General features: G+C 44.7%; 1 protein-coding gene across 1 annotated transcript in view; it reads left to right on the top strand.

Moving 5' to 3' along the window:
* lrfn5a (leucine rich repeat and fibronectin type III domain containing 5a) overlaps nucleotides 1-18,933 on the top strand; it is a 74,676-nt gene that overhangs the window by 44,558 nt on the left and 11,185 nt on the right. The window contains exons 3-8 of the mRNA XM_078089806.1: nucleotides 12,789-13,012; nucleotides 13,606-13,734; nucleotides 13,819-13,999; nucleotides 14,391-14,546; nucleotides 15,637-15,896; nucleotides 17,349-17,816. Coding sequence (XP_077945932.1) covers nucleotides 12,816-13,012; nucleotides 13,606-13,734; nucleotides 13,819-13,999; nucleotides 14,391-14,546; nucleotides 15,637-15,896; nucleotides 17,349-17,816 — 1,391 coding nt within the window. The 5' untranslated portion in view covers nucleotides 12,789-12,815. The remainder of the gene's footprint in view (nucleotides 1-12,788; nucleotides 13,013-13,605; nucleotides 13,735-13,818; nucleotides 14,000-14,390; nucleotides 14,547-15,636; nucleotides 15,897-17,348; nucleotides 17,817-18,933) is intronic.

Here is an 18,933-nt window from a genome sequence, read left to right as displayed (position 1 = left end):
TTCATCCATCTGTCTCATTATGTCTGTTAAATGCTGATGCATGTGGAACATTTCACACAGGAAGTGCAGTGTGATTGTCCAAATATGGACGTAGAGGACTTTAGTCATAGGAGAGATATGCTGTCAAATGTCTCCACATGAAATGTGCTGCCCACGCCTTCTTAATGAGCATTTCTGTGCGTGTGTGTTTCTACAGAATTGTCTACACAACAAACTGACTATTTGTCAGCAGCAAAGGAATGCTTTACATTCAAGCAGATAAACAGCCTTATAGTATAATGATGGGAATCGGCTTAAATGTTAAATGTACTATACAAAATGAAAGACGTTACCTTCATCATTTGGCTCAATGTATCCCTTTTTACTCCTCGCAAAGCAGCGCTATTATTACGCTGCACTGCGACTGACCTGTGAATTGTCACATTGCGCTCACAGTGCACCTCTCTTCTGGTAAACAAGTTTAAATGATGTAGAGGGTGGTGAGAGCCAAGAGATGAAATGTCAGCTTCGTTGGTAATTGGAGTTATTCTCACACTGTTTTCCAAGCCCGGAGCTTCATGTGGGGCCCAGGTATGATGCTGAGGGGAGAAAAATACCAAGCATTTACTGCACAGCAATTACTGTGAGGCTTTGGTCAGGATTGTTTGCTAAACACTTTGATTTGATCTCTCTTTTAGCTGAGAGACTAAAAGGAAACAAAATGGTTTAAGCAGGCAAGTTGATCTCACTTAAGAAAATATATACTTTTTGTCAAGTATACTTCAAATGTATTTACTTACTTTTCTTAGTTTACTTCAATTCTTTTATTGATTCGTGGGAACATGATAAAGTCAATGCATGGCAGAATTATAGAAGTATCTCCTAAGTAGTAACCACCCGAGGTCAACCATGGCGGCCCCCAGGGGGCTCGGATGCTAGAGGAAGGTGCAGTCGATTCGCTGAAGCAGCCTGAACTGATTGGACGGGCCTGGGAGGCGGAGCTTCAGTGGGATCTCGGACGCTGAATCGAGAGAGTGTGTCACTGATTGACGCGGGTCTCTTCTTTGTGAGCGTCAGCGGCTCCGTCTCCAGTTCGCTCCTGGTGCATCTGTGGAGCAGAACCTCTGTGAGCATGACCATGATCAGTGGTCACGTAGCTTCCTTCAGTAAAAGCACTTTCATTGTTATTTGAACTCAAACAACGATCTGCTCCTGAATCTAACTAAGTAGTTTTGTTGCCTACACCATTACTTCGTTGTTGTCCGTCAACACTGGAGGGTACTTTCAAAAGGCTGTGTTCATATTACAGGCAGAAATGGGCAAGTGTTTCTTAGGAAAATGCGTGACAATAAGGAGGAACATATAGTGAGATATCATATAACGCATTGTGTGGCTGTCTGTTGTCCCTCAGCGGTGAAAGTGTGTAGAGATGTGGCCCCACATTGCTTCCTGTGGGAATGCAATAAGAACATGCGGCATCTCACACGCTGCTGTCTGACATCCGTGTGGTGAGCACTCGCTGTGCATTCAGCACCTTGGAGAGCGCTTCCCTGCCAGTAGGTAGTCTGTTAAGCCTCCGTTGTAGCAGTCATGTGGCACATGGATCCTTTGCATCACGGGTCCGTGGTCACACCACTGCAGACTGACTGTTGCATTACTTTTAGACAGGCACAATTTATTGAGCACAAAGTGTTGGAATCTTGCAGAGAATCGATTGTCTCATTAACTTTGAGGTTGACGGGATGAATAGTGAGCTCCAGTTGTCGACAGCTTTCATCCACACTGCTAATTCAAGACTTGATCCTCTCTCCTTCTTTTCTTTCTCTCTGCTTGATGTCAGCACAGCTGATAATTACAATTGGTCGCTGTGTTGAACCAAACATTTTCTTACTGACAGGAGCCCCGTGTTTTCTATTTTTGAAATCCAGGTAATGGAGTATTGTTGCGTATTATCAAGGAAAATGACAGAACTATGTTGAAGAACTGCTATGATTTCCTTTTTCTATCCTTTGCTTCATGCAGGAGCATTTCATGTGAGGTGACAATCGGCTTTTGAATGTTAAATGTAGATCAGTCTCACTGATGCAGGTATTCTTCTGTAAAGACTAACACACACACACACACACATGGAAGCTATTTGTGTATGTTGCAAACAAGCACACACACAAACTGGTGGTGATCTATTTTTAACCCAGATACTGTTTATTAACCAGAGGCGACAAAACACATGCACGCATGACAACTCATGTGCACACACACACATGCATACACAGGCTGATGATGACATAACACCTGGTTGAAACACATGTTCCATGTGTGAGTGTGTTACCGCATCACATCCAGGTATTAGCATTTACCCAATTAACTGAATACTAGCCAGTGTCCCATCCGTTAGCTGGTAGTCGAATACGCTCTCCAAATAACTGAGCAATGGGTAGCAGGCGGGCATTGAACATTCCCCCCTCTGTGTTAACACCACTGGCCCACACACGCCGCCACTTGTTGAGAGGCATGAGAGAGGGGTCAGTGGGCCTCCAATGACAGGGTTGTAAGAATGGAAGAAATGGTGTGAGCCAGAGGGTTCTCAGGCATGCAGACAAAAAAAGAACACACCCAAAATGTTACGCAGTTTGCTGCTGCAGAATGGCAGAGTAGCTGTTGTCAGACACAGACACAAAGACACACAAACGCAAACACATGTGACGAAACTCACATGATTGTCACGGCGCTGAGAAAAGGGTATGTGCTGCTGACCCAGAAATAGACACTGGTGAAGTTAGCTGAACAGGAAACGATAACAATGCATAAATAAATGAAAGGGATGACTCATTGATAACTTGGATATCAATTGAAATGCTTTACCTATATTTATTTGGAAACTCCACCAGAACCCCCCTGTTTAAAAAATAACTAATTCTCTCTCAGGTTTTGAATTACAGGGCAGATTTGGGAGTTTCCTGGAATGAATAATAAATGTCTCAATCTTTTATTTTATATGAAATAGTCGTACTGCGAGAGAGCAGTGTGGCTTTTTACATTATTGCTGCCTTTAGTTTGTATAACTTCATTAATTAAGATAATAATTAAGATCTCGCCGAGATCTGACTATTGATCTAAACTATGGATCTAAACAATGTGTTTGGACTGCCCCCCCCCCCCTTAAACCCACCCGGGGGGTTGAAGGTAAATTACCGCCAGTTAATTGCAAAGCAGTAACTATAGATTACATGTGGTCATCATCGAGTTGTGCAAACGGGAAGAAGACATCCGTGTAACGGTGAGAGAGCAATTACACAAAAATACACCACATTACCACCACTGATTGGCTTTCAATGGATGCTATTGGAAAGCTTTGTGGTATTTTTGATCTTAAGAGATGTGCATTTTCTTTGTAGAAAGAACCAAACAACCACAGCAGCAACACCAGAGCCGCATCCGTCTGCGTACACAGCGCATTGTTAATTGGCTAATTAGTCAATATTTCCATGTGTGTAGTCGTTTGCTATGAAGCAATCCTCTGACGATGTGGATGTCCCATGTCACCGAACCGGCTGATAGTCGGCTGTCAGCTGTGAAATGTAATGAGTGCAGTATGGAGAAAATAATGGTGCCATTTGCAAAAAGCAAATGAGATATAACCCCATTCTAATTAGCCAAACCCCCGTTTTGTTTTTTTACGCCTGTAACATCTCCAGCGGAGATCTCTAATAGGTGCCATTAGCGAGGACGGAACGGGGCTTCCAGCAGCACACACACGGGGGAAGGTGAACGAACGGCATCGACGGTGATCTGAGCGATAATGTAGTTTGACTGTGGTTCCACAGCAGCAAACACAGGTGTTCACAGACGTAGCTGCACCGCTCGGGGGGGATGGGGGGGGGCTGTTCTGGAATCCATCGGAGGATGATTACAGTCAAATGACTCTCTATGTGAATCAGGAATGTCTTCTTTGAATCAGAGTTGAATTGATAAAGTCTGAAATAACTGGATTACTGCCTTCGCCATTGAATTCAATATCTGTTTGGATCGGCTTTGTGGAGGAAAACCTTGTCAGTCGAAAATAGAACAATCGAGCAATTTGCATTTCAGGTAACATAGAGAATGAAAGGGTCTGCTGGGGATTGTCTCGTATGCTTGTTAGACACAGCAGCTCTTTGATTGCTTCTGCGCCTCCGCGGGAAAAGAAAAAAAATCCCACCGCCAACATGCGAGAGGAGAAGAATCCGCTCCCCCTTTAGAAATATCCGCTCTGTGAAAACGTGGTTTCCCATCCAGGTTTCCACGCAGTTGTATTCTTAATTGTTTGGAAGATGAAAGACGAACGCTTCCTGGTCGTCCTTCCCTCTGTAGTGTCTGACTTCGTCTCTGGCGCGCACACTTTGTTCCGTTCCTGCACAGTTGGAGAGAAGATGAGAGATAGACAGGCGCGCAGATGAGAGAGACGCACACCACTCTCAGACCGCACACACACCAACACACGCGTGAAATCCACAAACGGGTCATTACGAGCTAATGCCATAATATGTTTGCCGTGCCCTCCCACAATGCCTTGCTGCGTGTGCCAACACCGCTAACTGATCCGCATGTATACAAACAGGAACAAGGTCTTTGCTCGTGTGCGTGCAGATGTGTTTTGTGTATTTTTATGTAAGCACGCAGCCTCCTCTTGCCTCGAGGGCGAAACTGTTTGTCATCCTCCCACCTCTCTCTCTCTCTCTCTCTCTCTCTCTCTCTCTTTCTTCATCCCTTCAAATCAAATGTGCTTTATTGCCACAATGAAGACATTTTTGGGCTAACACAACTGTGGCGACCAACACAAAAACCGAAGGAGAATTCCAAGCGCATTCCAACAACGGTACAGGCTGCAGGTTTGGTTGCTCACACAGCGTGACGCGTGTCAGAGGCTTAGTCGCCCGGAAACAGTCACTGGAGGACAAAAAGGCCACCAGTGAGTAAATGAATGCATGTGAGAGCAGCCAGAAGTACTTTGCAAAAAATGCAAATTACTGTTTGCATGTTTTAAAAATAAAGATTAGCATGTATTGTTTAGTTTTAAGTCCCCCCTACATATAGGTAGTATAGGAATGATACTGATGTCCAATATGGGGATGCTTTGAGCTGTTGCAGTTACCACGCGTAGGTAGTCTCACTCTGCAAAACTAAAGATGCCCAATCAGGGCAACAACTCACCAATTCACTGTGATGAATCGAGTCCCACATGAAGAGGCAAAGGTATCAATTGTTCCTTAAACAATCAATGCCAGGACTCATTTTTATCAGGCTGAGGGTTGTATCTATGTGAGGACAATACACTCTAATGGAAGCAATGTCTTCTCTTGTTCCTGTCTCTTTCCATCTCCATTTTTCTGTCTCATGTTATTTTGCTCTGCTGTAAAATACTGTATTTTAGTCCATTAGTATCATATATTCTAATATAAAACAGCAATATTTATGCCTCTTCCCAAATGATTAATATGTTCTTCACCCTACAGAGCCCATTACAAATGAAATAAATCTCAGTATCTTATCTTGCTTGTCTTTTAGTAATTGTTCTCATATTATTTTTGTCTTCTCAGTTAGGCCAACGCACTTTTACATCAGCTTTTTATATTTATCAAATTTCCATGAATTTCCGTTATTTTAACTGTGGGTTTTTGTCTTGAGAAGTATGGAACATTGTAACTATTAAATATTTATACTGCTTTAGGCTGTCGTCCCTTAGTCATTATTTTACCCTCAGTTTGTTCCCACAAGGACTTTATATAGAAGACGTGGTTCTTTTAGCCAACGCAGAATATATGAGAAGACAAAAGAAACTAATTTGAAATCTGAAATTGTTAAGGACCACATTTATTATTAAGAATTTAGTAAATGCTTCACATACACAAGTCTGCTGTATCGGTCGCACCAACACTCTGGCGGACCTCTGCTGGGTGATGAGTCACTAAATGACGCCACGGACTCCTTGTTCGTAATACGGCAAATTACAGGGCCTTCATCAGTCATACATGTCCGCTCAATCCCCAATGTGTCACATCATTGGATGAGCCAGTGACTTAACAGACATTTAAATGATTACTCCTCTGAGCCATAGCAACTTCAATTGAATGACATAATGGAAAACTATTGTTTTTGCTCTGTAGGATGGGAGGAAGTAATGCATTCAGAATGTGAGGTAATTACCTCTGACATGCAAGACATTGCTGGTGTTGTTACACAAGCAGAGAAACAGACTTGTTTCACGTATTTATCCAAATATCCAATGCATGAATGTATGCGCATTGCGCTTTACTCAGCATTTATGACGAGGTGAAAGGAAAAGCGTGTTTTTCAACCACAGAAAAGATTAAAGGGATTTCTTCAGTACGGAACGTTCCTCCCTCTGCTTCACGCTTCTGGAGGAGGAGCGTATCCAGCCGCTGTGGTACTTTGGGTGACACCGTGAAACAGATGTCTGTATCAGCTCTGGTGACTGAAGGAAAGAAGACATCCTGCCGTAGATGTGAGGGAGGAACACGCTGCGGCTGCTTCGCTGCAGCGTTGTGGAAGACGCTCTTGTGGCGTACAACTGACCCCCCTCAAGGCGCGTTCACACCGATGTGGTTTGCGGGAGTCATTTCCACCCTGGAATGGTTGGTTTGGGCCTCTGGAATCACAGTCAGAGGCGTCTGAGAGGCCGATGCGTCAGTGCATGTACACACATTCAAGATTCTGCCTCCTATAGAGAACTTGACCATTCAAGCGTTTTTTTGATGATTTTGTTCAATAAAGATGACAGATGAAGAAAACAAACAATGTCTGTGTGAATTGTGCTCGTGTGCTGATTAACTGATTAAAACATTAAGCAGGAACTACTGTACCTCTTCAAGTCCTCCTTTCTGCTTTAGTCAATGCAGGAGTGCCTGACGTCTTTCTGTGCTACAGGTTGAGAAAGTCAGTGGGAATCAGAAATAAACGGATAAACGTGGATTGGCCCGGATTCTTACCAGAATGTCCAGTGACCTTTTGTGCGATCACAGTACCACTGTGTCTTGCCTCGCATTTTCTCTTAAAGGACACGCTAATTGCAGAGAAATCCAAACCAAAAAAGACAAGATACTCCCATTTTCGAAAGGATTTGGCGTGTTGCACCGTGCAATCGGGTGAACATGTCTGCTTTTGAACGCAACCAGCTGCAAAGTAGATGCCAAGCAGACACGGAGGCGGTTAACCTTTCAGAAAGTGTTGCATAGGATCCATGGACGGCCTGTGGAGCCGCACCTATGCATGGGATTAATGTGGATCCTTTACCAGCCCTGCATTAAACATGCCACAGCCGTGTGCAAGTGCAGTGCCTGTTTCTGAAGAACCGCTCAAACACACAACTTCCAACTCAACACTGCGCTTCCCATTAGGCCACAACATGGCGGCATCCGATGCCTCTATCTAACAAGCTGGCGTTCTTTGCCCATGGAACACAACTTTTTTTAAACCTCGAGTTCAATACAATCTCGTTGTGTTCGTCCAACCAAAGAAGCCGCCCCCCCGTTGAAAAGAGCACCGAGGTGCTTCTGCACTTTGAACACAGTCCCCATGGGACAAAGCCGTTGAATGGGATCCATGCTCAAAACCCAATATGATATTGACTAAATGACATTTAATATTATTAATGATAACAATCCTTAATCCCTCATAGAACAAAGGATGATCGAACGGGACAAATCAAATTTCAGCATGAAGAAGGTGCACACTTGGATTGTGATATTAGTGTTATGGCAGAGAGACGGTCTTGAGAGCACAATTCTATCTCCTAGCCAGTAATGAATGCTTCCAAAAGAAACAGTATTGTGATGTAATGGTGTGGAAATAGCCTTGTAGACCAGATATTAGAGTGTGCAGCCATGAATCAGGCACTTAAAGCACTGCTGTTAGGCTCTCACTGCCAACATCTCCTATTGCAAATCTCTCTCCTCTTTCTCTACCAGCCAAACTCATGACGCGTATGATTGTGTTTATAACTGGATCTAAAATCAATACTCAAGTGGTCTATGCGTGTGCATTAAACATGCATCTGTGTGTGCGGGTCCATCTGTGTGTTCTCTCATTCCCGTGCTATCGGACTGACCTTGGCAGTGACCGTCTCGTATTCCTGGCAGCTCACGTCCTCATCCAGCTGGCCGTTTCTGCCTTTGATTGGTTTGATTTGATCCATTAAGTCCATTTGGGTCCCGAAAAGGAGATTGCGATGGAGGCTGCGAAGCAGGTTAAAGGAGGATTTCTTAGCCTGGATGCAAAACAAAACATCCATGAGCAAAATGAGTCTCGGGTCAATTTGAGCAAAGTGGATTGATTGGAATGGATGTTAAACTCCTCCCCTGGGCGGCAAATTGAAAAGTCTCTAATGTGGATGGAGCTGAAGTAAGATTGATACCGAAGGGGGTGTTTTACAGCTGGGTCGGCTTCCTCTTGCTGCTCGGTGTACAACTTGAAACTCAGATTCAGGTCAAACAGGTTGAACTCTCTCATTACGACCCGTTCAGGCAGATTAAAAAGCAGCCGACATCAGCAACTGCTGAGGGCGTCACGTCACTGAATCCATCGTCGACTGCCTCAATAATGTGCCTTAATTGGTTTGCCAACCTGGATTTCTTGAACAGGATGAATGCGTGCCGGGCATTTGACCGTCAGCCATAACTCTATCATTTATCTTTTACACTCGCCTCCTCTCTTCCTGTCCAGCATGAAAGAAAACGCTTTCAGTTGAGCTGGAAGATGCAGGCAATCCCCGGTGTGTTTCTTTTATTAAAACGGAAATGTGTTTTTTGTGGTGATTACATTAGACATGGCAGAGTTAGTCGAAAGTAAAGAATCTTTGTCAAAACCACGACATTTTGAATTTGAAGTGACTGAAAAAAGGATGCAATGTTTACACACTGCGCGAGTTGCTACAATCTCATTCAAAGGCTCTCGTTGTGTAGTTGGATGTTTCTAACCTCACAAAAGTAACCCTTTTGGTGAGACTAGTAACAAACATGGTCATGTGATGGTTCACATCCTTACAGATATCTGCATATGAACAACATCGGCGGGATTCTGATTTCCATTTGTAGTATTTATATTTCCAACACTGTAAAGCTTTGAAAAAAGTCTGCATTTTTTACCAATTTACCAGGCCAAATTAAATAAAATGCCCAAGCTAGACATGAGAAACTGGCTGATGTCATCACTCTTTCTAAATCAATCTTTTTAAATTTAGTTTATATATATTCCTTTTTTTTTTGTTTGTGTCATTGAGAGTGTAGGAATGTTTTATTTGCAATCATCTACATTCACAAAGGCGTGTTCAGAGTCTGTGGAGCTTGGCTGTGTGTGGTTGTGTGTGTGTGTGTGTGTGTGTGTGTGTGTGTGTGTGTGTTCAGCCTTGCTCAGTGCAGTGCACCAATAGAATACAGGATGCCTGTGATGTGTTTAAGCAGTCGCTGACCCCTGTTGTGGGCAAAGCCATCAGCTCCAGCACAAGGTCCACTCCTGTGGACACACAGGAAACACAGGACGGCAGCCGGTTAGATAAGTTTGCGTTTTTGTTATGCATTACATGCTGGTGCAAACAACAAAAGGTACCAGCTTGGAGGCACAGCAAAGCATGTTGACTATTAATCCACTGGAGAAAATGAAATACAGCAGCTTAAATGTTTTCCAATAAAAAGAGCAATGTGCTTGCTTGGAAATCAAATCTGCGGCGCCAGTGTACCAAACGTGAAGTATGAATATACTGAGGAGGTATTTTCCCCAGTGTCCAAAATGCTTTGCACTTCATGTTACCTCATTGATGACTCAATGTGTGGGGAGAATTCAAATGGCTATAATGGAAGCTGGTGCTTCAATCACATCACAGGAGTTTACTTACGTGGTTGTAGATTTCCATCACATACAATTGTATTTCTCTGACAACTGTAGAGAACTAAGTGGTACTTTCTAACTTAGTAGCAGTGAGTTCTCAATCCATGACTGATTTGTCAGTTTGTAGATGTTTATGATAAATAACAGTGAGAAACACATCTGCCAAAATACACATACAATCAACAATCCAATACACTATAACATCTATCTAGCATATTAATCTGCATGCTACATTCCATTGGAAATGAGTAAATGCACCGTGTTAAATGAAATGACATGGAAATGCACTCTGATAATATTCTAATCTGCTGCCGCCTTTATCTGATGAATCAATTATTGATGTACACCACCCTCTAAAGAAAAAGCATATTCTTAAATGTGGCCAGTAATTAAGCAGTTGTCCACAGCATCTCCACCTTTCAGGTGTGTGCATTGGGAGCTGTTTGAACAACATCGCTCTCCTTAACAAGGGCCCTGCGCTCCCAAACCCTCCTGCGCGTGAAGTGTTTTCCTAACTCTGACATGATGAATCTATTTCAGCAACACGAGGACCATCGTAAACTACTTGACGCTCCTCAACTGACACCTCAGCAAACCCCTGGATGACACATTAGGATGACGGAGTGATGAACGTGTTGTTGTTGTTGGTAGTTTGAAAGGCTTCTGTTGGGCTGTGAGTTGTGATCATGATTAGGAACTACCTTAATCTAGTCTTAGTCTTAGTCTCAAATGCGGCCCCGTATCACCTCAGCTACGCCGGCCTCTAATGGCATTACGGGTTAAAGAGATTACACGATGACGGCCAAGGCATCCCCGCCTTGAACCTTAAAACGCACCTAAGCCAATGATGGCCCGCGTAGACTTAAACGTAAGGGTTGTAAAGCACTGATTAGCTCCCAGATGTAAATAGCACATGGGGAACCACGTCGTTTCACTGGATCTGTCCTTCAAACTGCCACAGAAGGCACCCGACCACCGAGCACCGGCTAATTGGATGTATATTAAGTGTGAATGATCGGAGGAATCGACGATCACAGCTTCAGGAGGGTTTGAATGTGTGAAAACTGCCAACTGTTTATCCCTGTGAGGGTGGGATGCAGGCAGAGGCTTGATGGGAAACCCGTCAGGGAAGCGGGACGTCTGCACAGTCGTATTTTACTCAACAGAGAATAGTCTGTCCTCCTCGCCCATGATCCCTTTGGTTGATTCACCGCTCCATTTGATCCTCAGCGTCACCTGCAGCTGCAGCGAGGCTGTGACTGATGTGATTAACTTATTTTAGGGGGAGGAGTTTGTGAGGAAATTGAGCTAAATCCCAGTGTAAACCTCTATATTTCATATGAAAATTGATATTCAGCCTATGCATCCTTCTCCATAAGCGGGACAGTGTGTCGCGTCATCGCCCCTCCTTCCGAACCTCCTCTCGCTGAATAAAATGCTCCTCACAGCTCAGCCCTTATTTTAATTAGCTCCCCATCTTTTTTTCCTCTCCCCCTCTGATAGTTCTCCCTTAATTCCTTTGTAGTTCTCCGTCTCACTCACTCACTCGCTCTCATTACTTTACAGTCATTTTGCAGATTAATTAATGAGCTGATATCTACTTCTCTGGCACAAGGGGCGAGCTTTCACTCTCTCTCTGTAGCATATGAGTCATCCGGCGCTCGATTTAGCGGCCGCTCCGTCTTCCTGCTCTGCTTCCTCTGCAGTAAAATAGGGAGAGAAAAGGAAGACAGGTATCGCATGACCTCCGATGTCGCCACATATCTCTGCTCAGTAATTATGTTGAGAAATGGAAGGAACGTACCGTCGGCCGACCACACAATTATAGTAGAGAGAGGTGAATGGCTTCTGTGGGCAGGTAGCTGATTCAATGCGGATAAGCAGCAGTAATATCAACCTGCCGTAGAGTCACGTCTACGACATCATTCAGAGAGCAACGCGAAAGGTGGGAGTCACTGAAACCGTCCTCCTGCCCGTCCTTGTATTGCCCCGGCATCTAAAGATAGGGGCTTTCATTCTCTATATGTGTGTAAATACCGTAAGTCCCGTGAAAAGAGAGAAATGAAGAAAAAAAGACCTGAATTGAAGGCGCTCTCTGCAAAATGAGTTATCACACGTCAGAAGGGTTCATTCAAGCACAACCTGAACTGCTTCCACCCTCACCGGCCTGTTCACGTATTAATGTTCATACTTCTGATCCCTTTAATCCTCACTCACCCATGTCCTTCAAACCCCAATGAAGGTTGACATTAATGAGCATTTTCCTCTCCCGGCCCCTCTCTAAACCATTCATAATTAACTACAAGCACTGCTGCTTCCTAATATTGACTGAATGTGCGCGTTTGTGTGTGTGTGTGTGTGTGTGTGTGTGTGGGCAATGCAGAACGGATGAGCAGTGAATTACTCTAATAAACATCTCCTGTGGTTCGATTAGGGACGGATAAGGGTCGGCGGTGAATCAACTCTCCGGGGCCTTTGGGTTCCTTCCGTCATGTCCGATCACTTGGATTCTGAACTTCAGCAGATTGTGACTCGCTCCAGTTCCATGGATACGTCCGTCGGCCGTGTCCACACTGCACTCGTCTCTCAGTCCAGCTCTCTGTATTCAGAGGGCCATTCTGTTTTGTTGATGCAGTGGACGATACGGAGGATATTAGCTCAGTGTTCCCAGTGGTGAGAATGCAGTGTGCACAGTGGGCAGCGCACCGGACCTCCTTGCACTACGTACAGACTGAATTTATTTTAAAAGCATGTCAATAAGTGTAACTTGGTTGAGTTGAGTGAAGAAATGTCAGCTGTCTTGCTTTTTCTTTCCATTATGGTCATTGGATACATGCACAAGTTCCGCCCCGAAGCAACAAAGACGTGTGATGTCTCCATTTCCTTTAAAGTCTCCATTTCCGTCTCGCTTTTGTCTCCGTCCGTCTCAGGTGTCGCGTCCGGGTGGGGTGGTAACCATGGAGAGGCTGTTGCTGTGTCTGATGCTAGCGGTTGCCATGGCGGTGAGGGCACAAATCTGCCCAAAGCGCTGCGTGTGTCAGATCCTGTCACCCAACCTGGCGACCCTTTGCGCCAAGAAAGGTCTCCTGTTTGTACCGCCGAACATCGACCGGCACACCGTGGAGCTGCGACTGGCCGACAACTTCGTCACAAGGTAACGGTCCCCCGTCTCACACGCCCATTGAAGGGATCCTTCCCCTGCAACTGACTCCAACTCTGGCTTTCTTACGCGTCTCCACGGGGAGCGACGAGTCCAAAAAGGTCAAGGTTCAATAAGAGCACAACCCTTTTTCAATTTTTCACACTTATCTTCTTGTTGTTCCAGAATGCACATCTTTTTCCCCTCAAAGCAGGAAACAGACACACAGATGTATGAGGTTGTGATGCGAGAAACGCCCGGAGCGTCTCAGGCAAAGATTAATAAGTTGTTACATTTTCGGACAGCGCAGGGTGCATTTTTTAGACAATACGCACATTATCCGCCGGCACTGGAATGAAATAAAACTTAGTGGGCGTGAAGAGAAAACAGAGTCTGCAGAGTAAGTCGATGCAGCCGCTCGGGGCCGTCCCCTGATTGCACCGCAGTGTGGAGCAGGACTCGGGTTTCAGAGATTTTCACATTCACAAAACGTTATGTGTTTTTTAAGAAACAAAGTAAATCCACAAATTGAATCCTGCACCACCAGCAGAGGACACATGGTGATATCCCCCTGCTCTTATCAGAAGGTTGCTTATCTGTGTCCACAGTGTGAAGAGGAAAGATTTTGCAAACATGACACGGCTGGTGGACCTAACACTATCCAGAAACACCATCTCCTACATCACACCTCAGGCCTTTACCGATTTGGAAAACCTCAGAGCTCTACACCTCAACAGGTATGCATGAATACAGCAGGCTTTTTCATACGGCCATTGCCTGAAATCCCCTTAATAAATGCAGTTTTTCTCTCTCCCTCTCAGCAACCGGCTGACGAGGATAGGCAACGATACGTTCAGCGGGATGTCCAAGCTTCACCACCTGATTCTGAACAACAACCAGTTGGTGCTGATCCACCAGGGAGCGTTCAACGACCTGCTGGCGCTGGAAGAATTGGACCTGAGTTACAATAACCTGGACACTATTCCTTGGGAGGCCATCCAGGTCAGGATGTCCTTAAAGTGCCGTAGCTTTACCGACCAGTCCCCAGCACAGTCAAATGGCCATCAAATCTCTTTTGGGATATTTTGTTTAAGATTGAAATAAAGGAATCTTTAGGATTAAAAACAGGCACTTATGTCTATGGTGTCCCTACAACTCAAACCACGCAATGACTTTGTTCTTTTCAGTTCATCTTTGCATTTTGAGTAAATACCGTATTTCAACTTCAACACTATCATCACTGCTGTACTGTTTACGTGACGGTAGCATTAACGAGGACAGCGCAGCCTGGGAGACATAAAACCGTTATTCGTATGGCCACATTCTCCGTGTCTTCCACTTACTGCTTTCAAAACAATAATGAAATCCTGTGTTTTCTCTGTTGTTCCTGCAGAGAATGATTAGCCTCCATACGCTGAGTTTAGATCACAACATGTTGGACTATATTCCAGAGGGAACATTTTCCCTGCTACAGAAACTCAACCGGCTGGACGTCACCTCCAATAAACTCCAAAAGCTGCCACCGGACCCACTTTTTCAACGAGCACAGGTACGCTCAGAGGTCTCTTTTCCCACTCCGTCAAAAAACTGCTCTACAATTCTCAAACCTGACCAGGCCCTCACACACTGTCACGGTGTGGGTTTGTGTCCCGCTTTGTAGATTCCTGCCTCTTGTGTCCCTGGTTTAGCTTCACTTCCTGTCCTGTCTGCCGTGTCCCTGATTGTCTCCTCCTGTGTCCAATCACCTGCACCTTCCCAGTGTCTTTAAGCCTCGTGTGTCTCGTGTCCCTTGTCGCGTCGTTGAATGTCGTCACCCTGTTTGTGAGTTCTGGATCCCCGTCGACTTTTGATCAAAGTACTTTTGCCTGGAAATCTGCCATTGAGTTCTTCTTCCGCCACGCTGACGTGACACACGCTGATGTATGAGTCACAACACATACATGTAGTTGTTTAGTAGTTGTCCTTCGTATGCACTGATAATCAATAACAAGATAATCATTTGTTCATGTTTTTAAAAAAAAAAGCTTTTTTTAACCTAGATATAACAATGTACAAACTGTCAAATGTCTTGAAGCATTTATTGAACAGACATTTGGTATAATGGAATAGCGCCTCATGCCCATGAAGTAAAAAATAAACATGACCTCTCCCGGATCCCGTAACCCTTTGGAGCTGTGATTCTCTTCCTGTATTTTATCACTTTCCTTTCTTTATCTGTTCATGGGGGGAGAAATAGGGCAAGCTACAAAACACTCAACGGGCATAAACTGGTTGCACTAGCGGATAAGTATGAATATGTGGATAAGATTGTACAGCGAGGTTTTAGGGCCACTGGGGCGGAGTGGAGAGCCTGGTCGTTCTTCAATCAGAGGGTTAGCTCTTTGATTACTGTCACCGCTGATCTGCATGTCGTGTCCTCGGGCCCTTAAACGTTGCCCCCCCGTTGCCGTGACAACAGTGTCTGGTGTGAATTTCATCGCTGATTTATGGTGACTCTGGTCATCAGTGTATGAATGGGTGCGAATGCATGAATCATAGCTTATAAGTTAAAGCACTCTGAGCCTTAAGAAGACTAGAAATGAAGACATTTACTCCAAAATAACAATTTGCTTAACTTTTATTGCGTTTCACACTACCAGGTCCTGGCCACGTCGGGTATCATGACCTCCACCTCGTTTGCCTTGTCCTTCGGGGGGAACCCTCTCCACTGTAACTGCGAGCTACTGTGGCTGCGGAGACTGAACAGAGAGGACGACCTGGAGACGTGCGCATCCCCCCTGCAGCTCTCTGGCCGATACTTCTGGTCCGTCCCCGAGGAGGAGTTTATCTGCGAACCGCCTCTCATCACCCGATACTCCCATGAGATGAGGGTGCTTGAAGGGCAGAGAGTTACGCTCAGGTACCAACGTCCGTTTTTACCTGAGCTGCAAACAAATATTCTGAATGTGCAAAAACACACACACACATACGTTGTGTTTTAGTTTATAGATGCATTATGTTTACCAGCAGCACGAGAACACAAACAAAATACCCAACGGTTCAATCGAGCACGAGACAAGGACATTCCACTCAAATCCTAAGGAGGTTGCAACTAAATCAAGAGCAGGTCTGAGAGATGATGATTACCTCATTTGCATATATATTGGTCACACGCTTCCAATCATGATAGATATTATGTTTTCAAATTTGGAGTAAGGGGCAAAAAAAACGACCATGGAAATGAATGTGATGCTATTATTCACTTTCCTTTCATGTATCTGTATAGAAGGTGTACATGTAGATTATCAGAGGGTCAACCTTCCTCACATTGATCAACTTATGCATTGTCCACTTGCATGATGCATTCAACAAACCAACGTCTGTCATGTTTGAACAATGTGTGCCTGCAGGAAAGTCCCTTTTATCACTTACTTTTACATTTCATCACAAATAAGAAATGTCATTTTTGCTCGCTTACAGTTTTGAAAACTAAGAACTTTTTTTGAAGCATCAATTTCAATTATGTGACTCACTTATACAAACAATCACTGTAGGATGAATACAAGGACATTTCTTCTACAGCTCCCCAGTATTTGTTTTACCTGATTAATGTTTGTTCTGGAGCGATCCGTGTCATAGTCGTCATAAGGCATTAAATCCATAATCGTTGAACTGTTTCCTTTCCTTTTATTGCATTGCTGCTGCATAAATGAACCACATTTACATTTACAAAGGAGCTAGTAGTTCACACTCAGTCAGTTGGCAGAAACTTGACTGTGTGGTTGTGTATGATTCTATTATTCAGCTTTCTTAAATGTGATATGTGCGTTTTTTCTTAATCCTCTATGACAGATAACTCAACATTTGGGGGTTTTGTGACTTTTGGAGAGAAGAAACTACATTTTAAAAACTCGTCTTAAACATTTTTGAAAGTAAGCAGCCCCAAAATCTATTTTCTAATAGATTCAATGTCCAAAACAACAGAAAACTGTACTTCGTAATCATTGAAAAGATGAGGCTCATAATTGAAAAAAGAGTAATTTATTCACTGCAGAACTGCTTCCCCATTATTCACCAGCGTCTCGCCTCATTCCCTTGCACCTTAATCTTTGTCCCTGTAAGTACTTGTAAGAATTGATTTGCTCCCCATTATGTAAATACAACTGAGTAATTCACAGGCTTTAACATAAATTCCACCTCAAATGAATGCGCTGCGCGCGCACAGTGGACGGTTTTAGACCTCTTCCCCTTCCCGGTGAATCACCAGCCAGAAGGTCCAGCCAATCCAGAGCCGTTCACAACGCAAAGCTCGGCCGCCACCGTGCATTTGACCGCACGCTGTCTTATGACTGATATGCTCCTCTCCCTCCAGGTGTAAGGCGAGAGGTGACCCAGAACCAGCCATCCACTGGATCTCTCCTGAGGGCAAACTGGTGTCTAACTCCTCCAGAACGTTGGTCTACAGCAACGGCACGCTGGACATCCTCATCAGTACCGTCAAAGACACGGGCTCCTTCACTTGCATCTCCTCCAACCCCGCCGGCGAAGCCCACCAAACCATCGACCTGCTCATCATCAAACTCCCCCACATCTCCAACAACACCAACAACATCCAGGAGCCCGACCCGGGCTCGTCGGACATCTCCACTTCCACCCGAGGCGGAGTCAACGGGAGCAACGTGACGGGCGACGTGAAAGGCGGCGTGGATAAGAGGGTGGTGACGGCCGAGGCCACGTCCTCAACGGCGCTGATAAAGTTCAACTTCCAGAGGACGGTTCCAGGCATTCGGATGTTCCAGATCCAGTACAACGGGAGCCAAGATGACTCGCTGGTCTACAGGTAAGACTGACAGCCCGGCTCGAGTCGCACGGTCTGCAGAACGGAAGATCCGCCGTGATAATCATCCACCTCCACATTGGCCCTGAGTCACGCCTGTACGGTTTAGATTACAGTAGATTACATGCAATTTTAATGATCTGGTTTGGATCTCTAGGATTACGCAACAGGCTGCTGCCAGGGCGCTTCAATCCTTTGAATGGAAGACAGGCTTCAAGTGCAGCGTATGACACCAACCCGGATGGACGGGCAAACAGAAATGTGTCCGGGGCTAGTAAATCTTACAATGTGCGAATGTCCCAGTTGGAGTCAGATTTGCATTACTTCGTAAACACTGTAAATGTTCCCCCGGTCAGGAAGGGAAATAATGCTATCAGATAAGATGTGCAGACTATTTCTCACGCGTTATTGCATTAGCGCACATACAGATCATATCAGGGCACATTAGATGAACACAAAGAGGAAACAGGGATGGACAGCAAAGCGGGCAGACTAACTGCCGAGTGAAAAAGTCCACGATCCAGGCAGTGATTGTTATTTGAGCTAAATATTTACTTTGGTGAAAAGGGGGAGAAGGAATTAACATTTTACTTTGAAAATCAGCCAGTAATATCGTTGCTAATCCCTATAAATACTTCATCCGTACGCATCCTCGTGGAGAGCACTGAGGACCGTTCAGGGTCACGGTGATGACAGTACTCTGCTGTCAGGTTCTGCCATCAGCTTTGAATTTGTGATCCCTGATCTGTCTTTATCTCTCTGGGACTACACCAATATGCGATTAACACACGCAGACAACTCCTAGAAGAGTCGGCTGGTATTATCTGCCTTGAATATTACTCCCCAATCTGTGTACATCATTCATCAGCACTTAAACCGATTCAGAGAAAGCGTCATCAATGGGCTGATGGGATTCATATCTGTCGGTCTCACAAAGTTACAGCGTCATTGCTTTTCATATGAAGATAAAGAGTCTTTCTCTGTCTGTCCTCTCTTTCATGCTCAAAAGCACACGAAGCCTTTATGAATTTGTGAGACTGCCGGCCTACCAAGAAGGCTGCGTGTATACTCACAGCCTTTAAAATGCTCATTTGGAGATGATTACACTGGAGAGCAGAGG

This window comes from Gasterosteus aculeatus, chromosome 15, assembly GCF_964276395.1.
Source record: "Gasterosteus aculeatus chromosome 15, fGasAcu3.hap1.1, whole genome shotgun sequence".
NCBI lineage: Eukaryota > Metazoa > Chordata > Actinopteri > Perciformes > Gasterosteidae > Gasterosteus > Gasterosteus aculeatus.
Note: the sequence above shows the minus strand (reverse complement) of the source record. Positions and strands in the feature narration are given on the sequence as shown.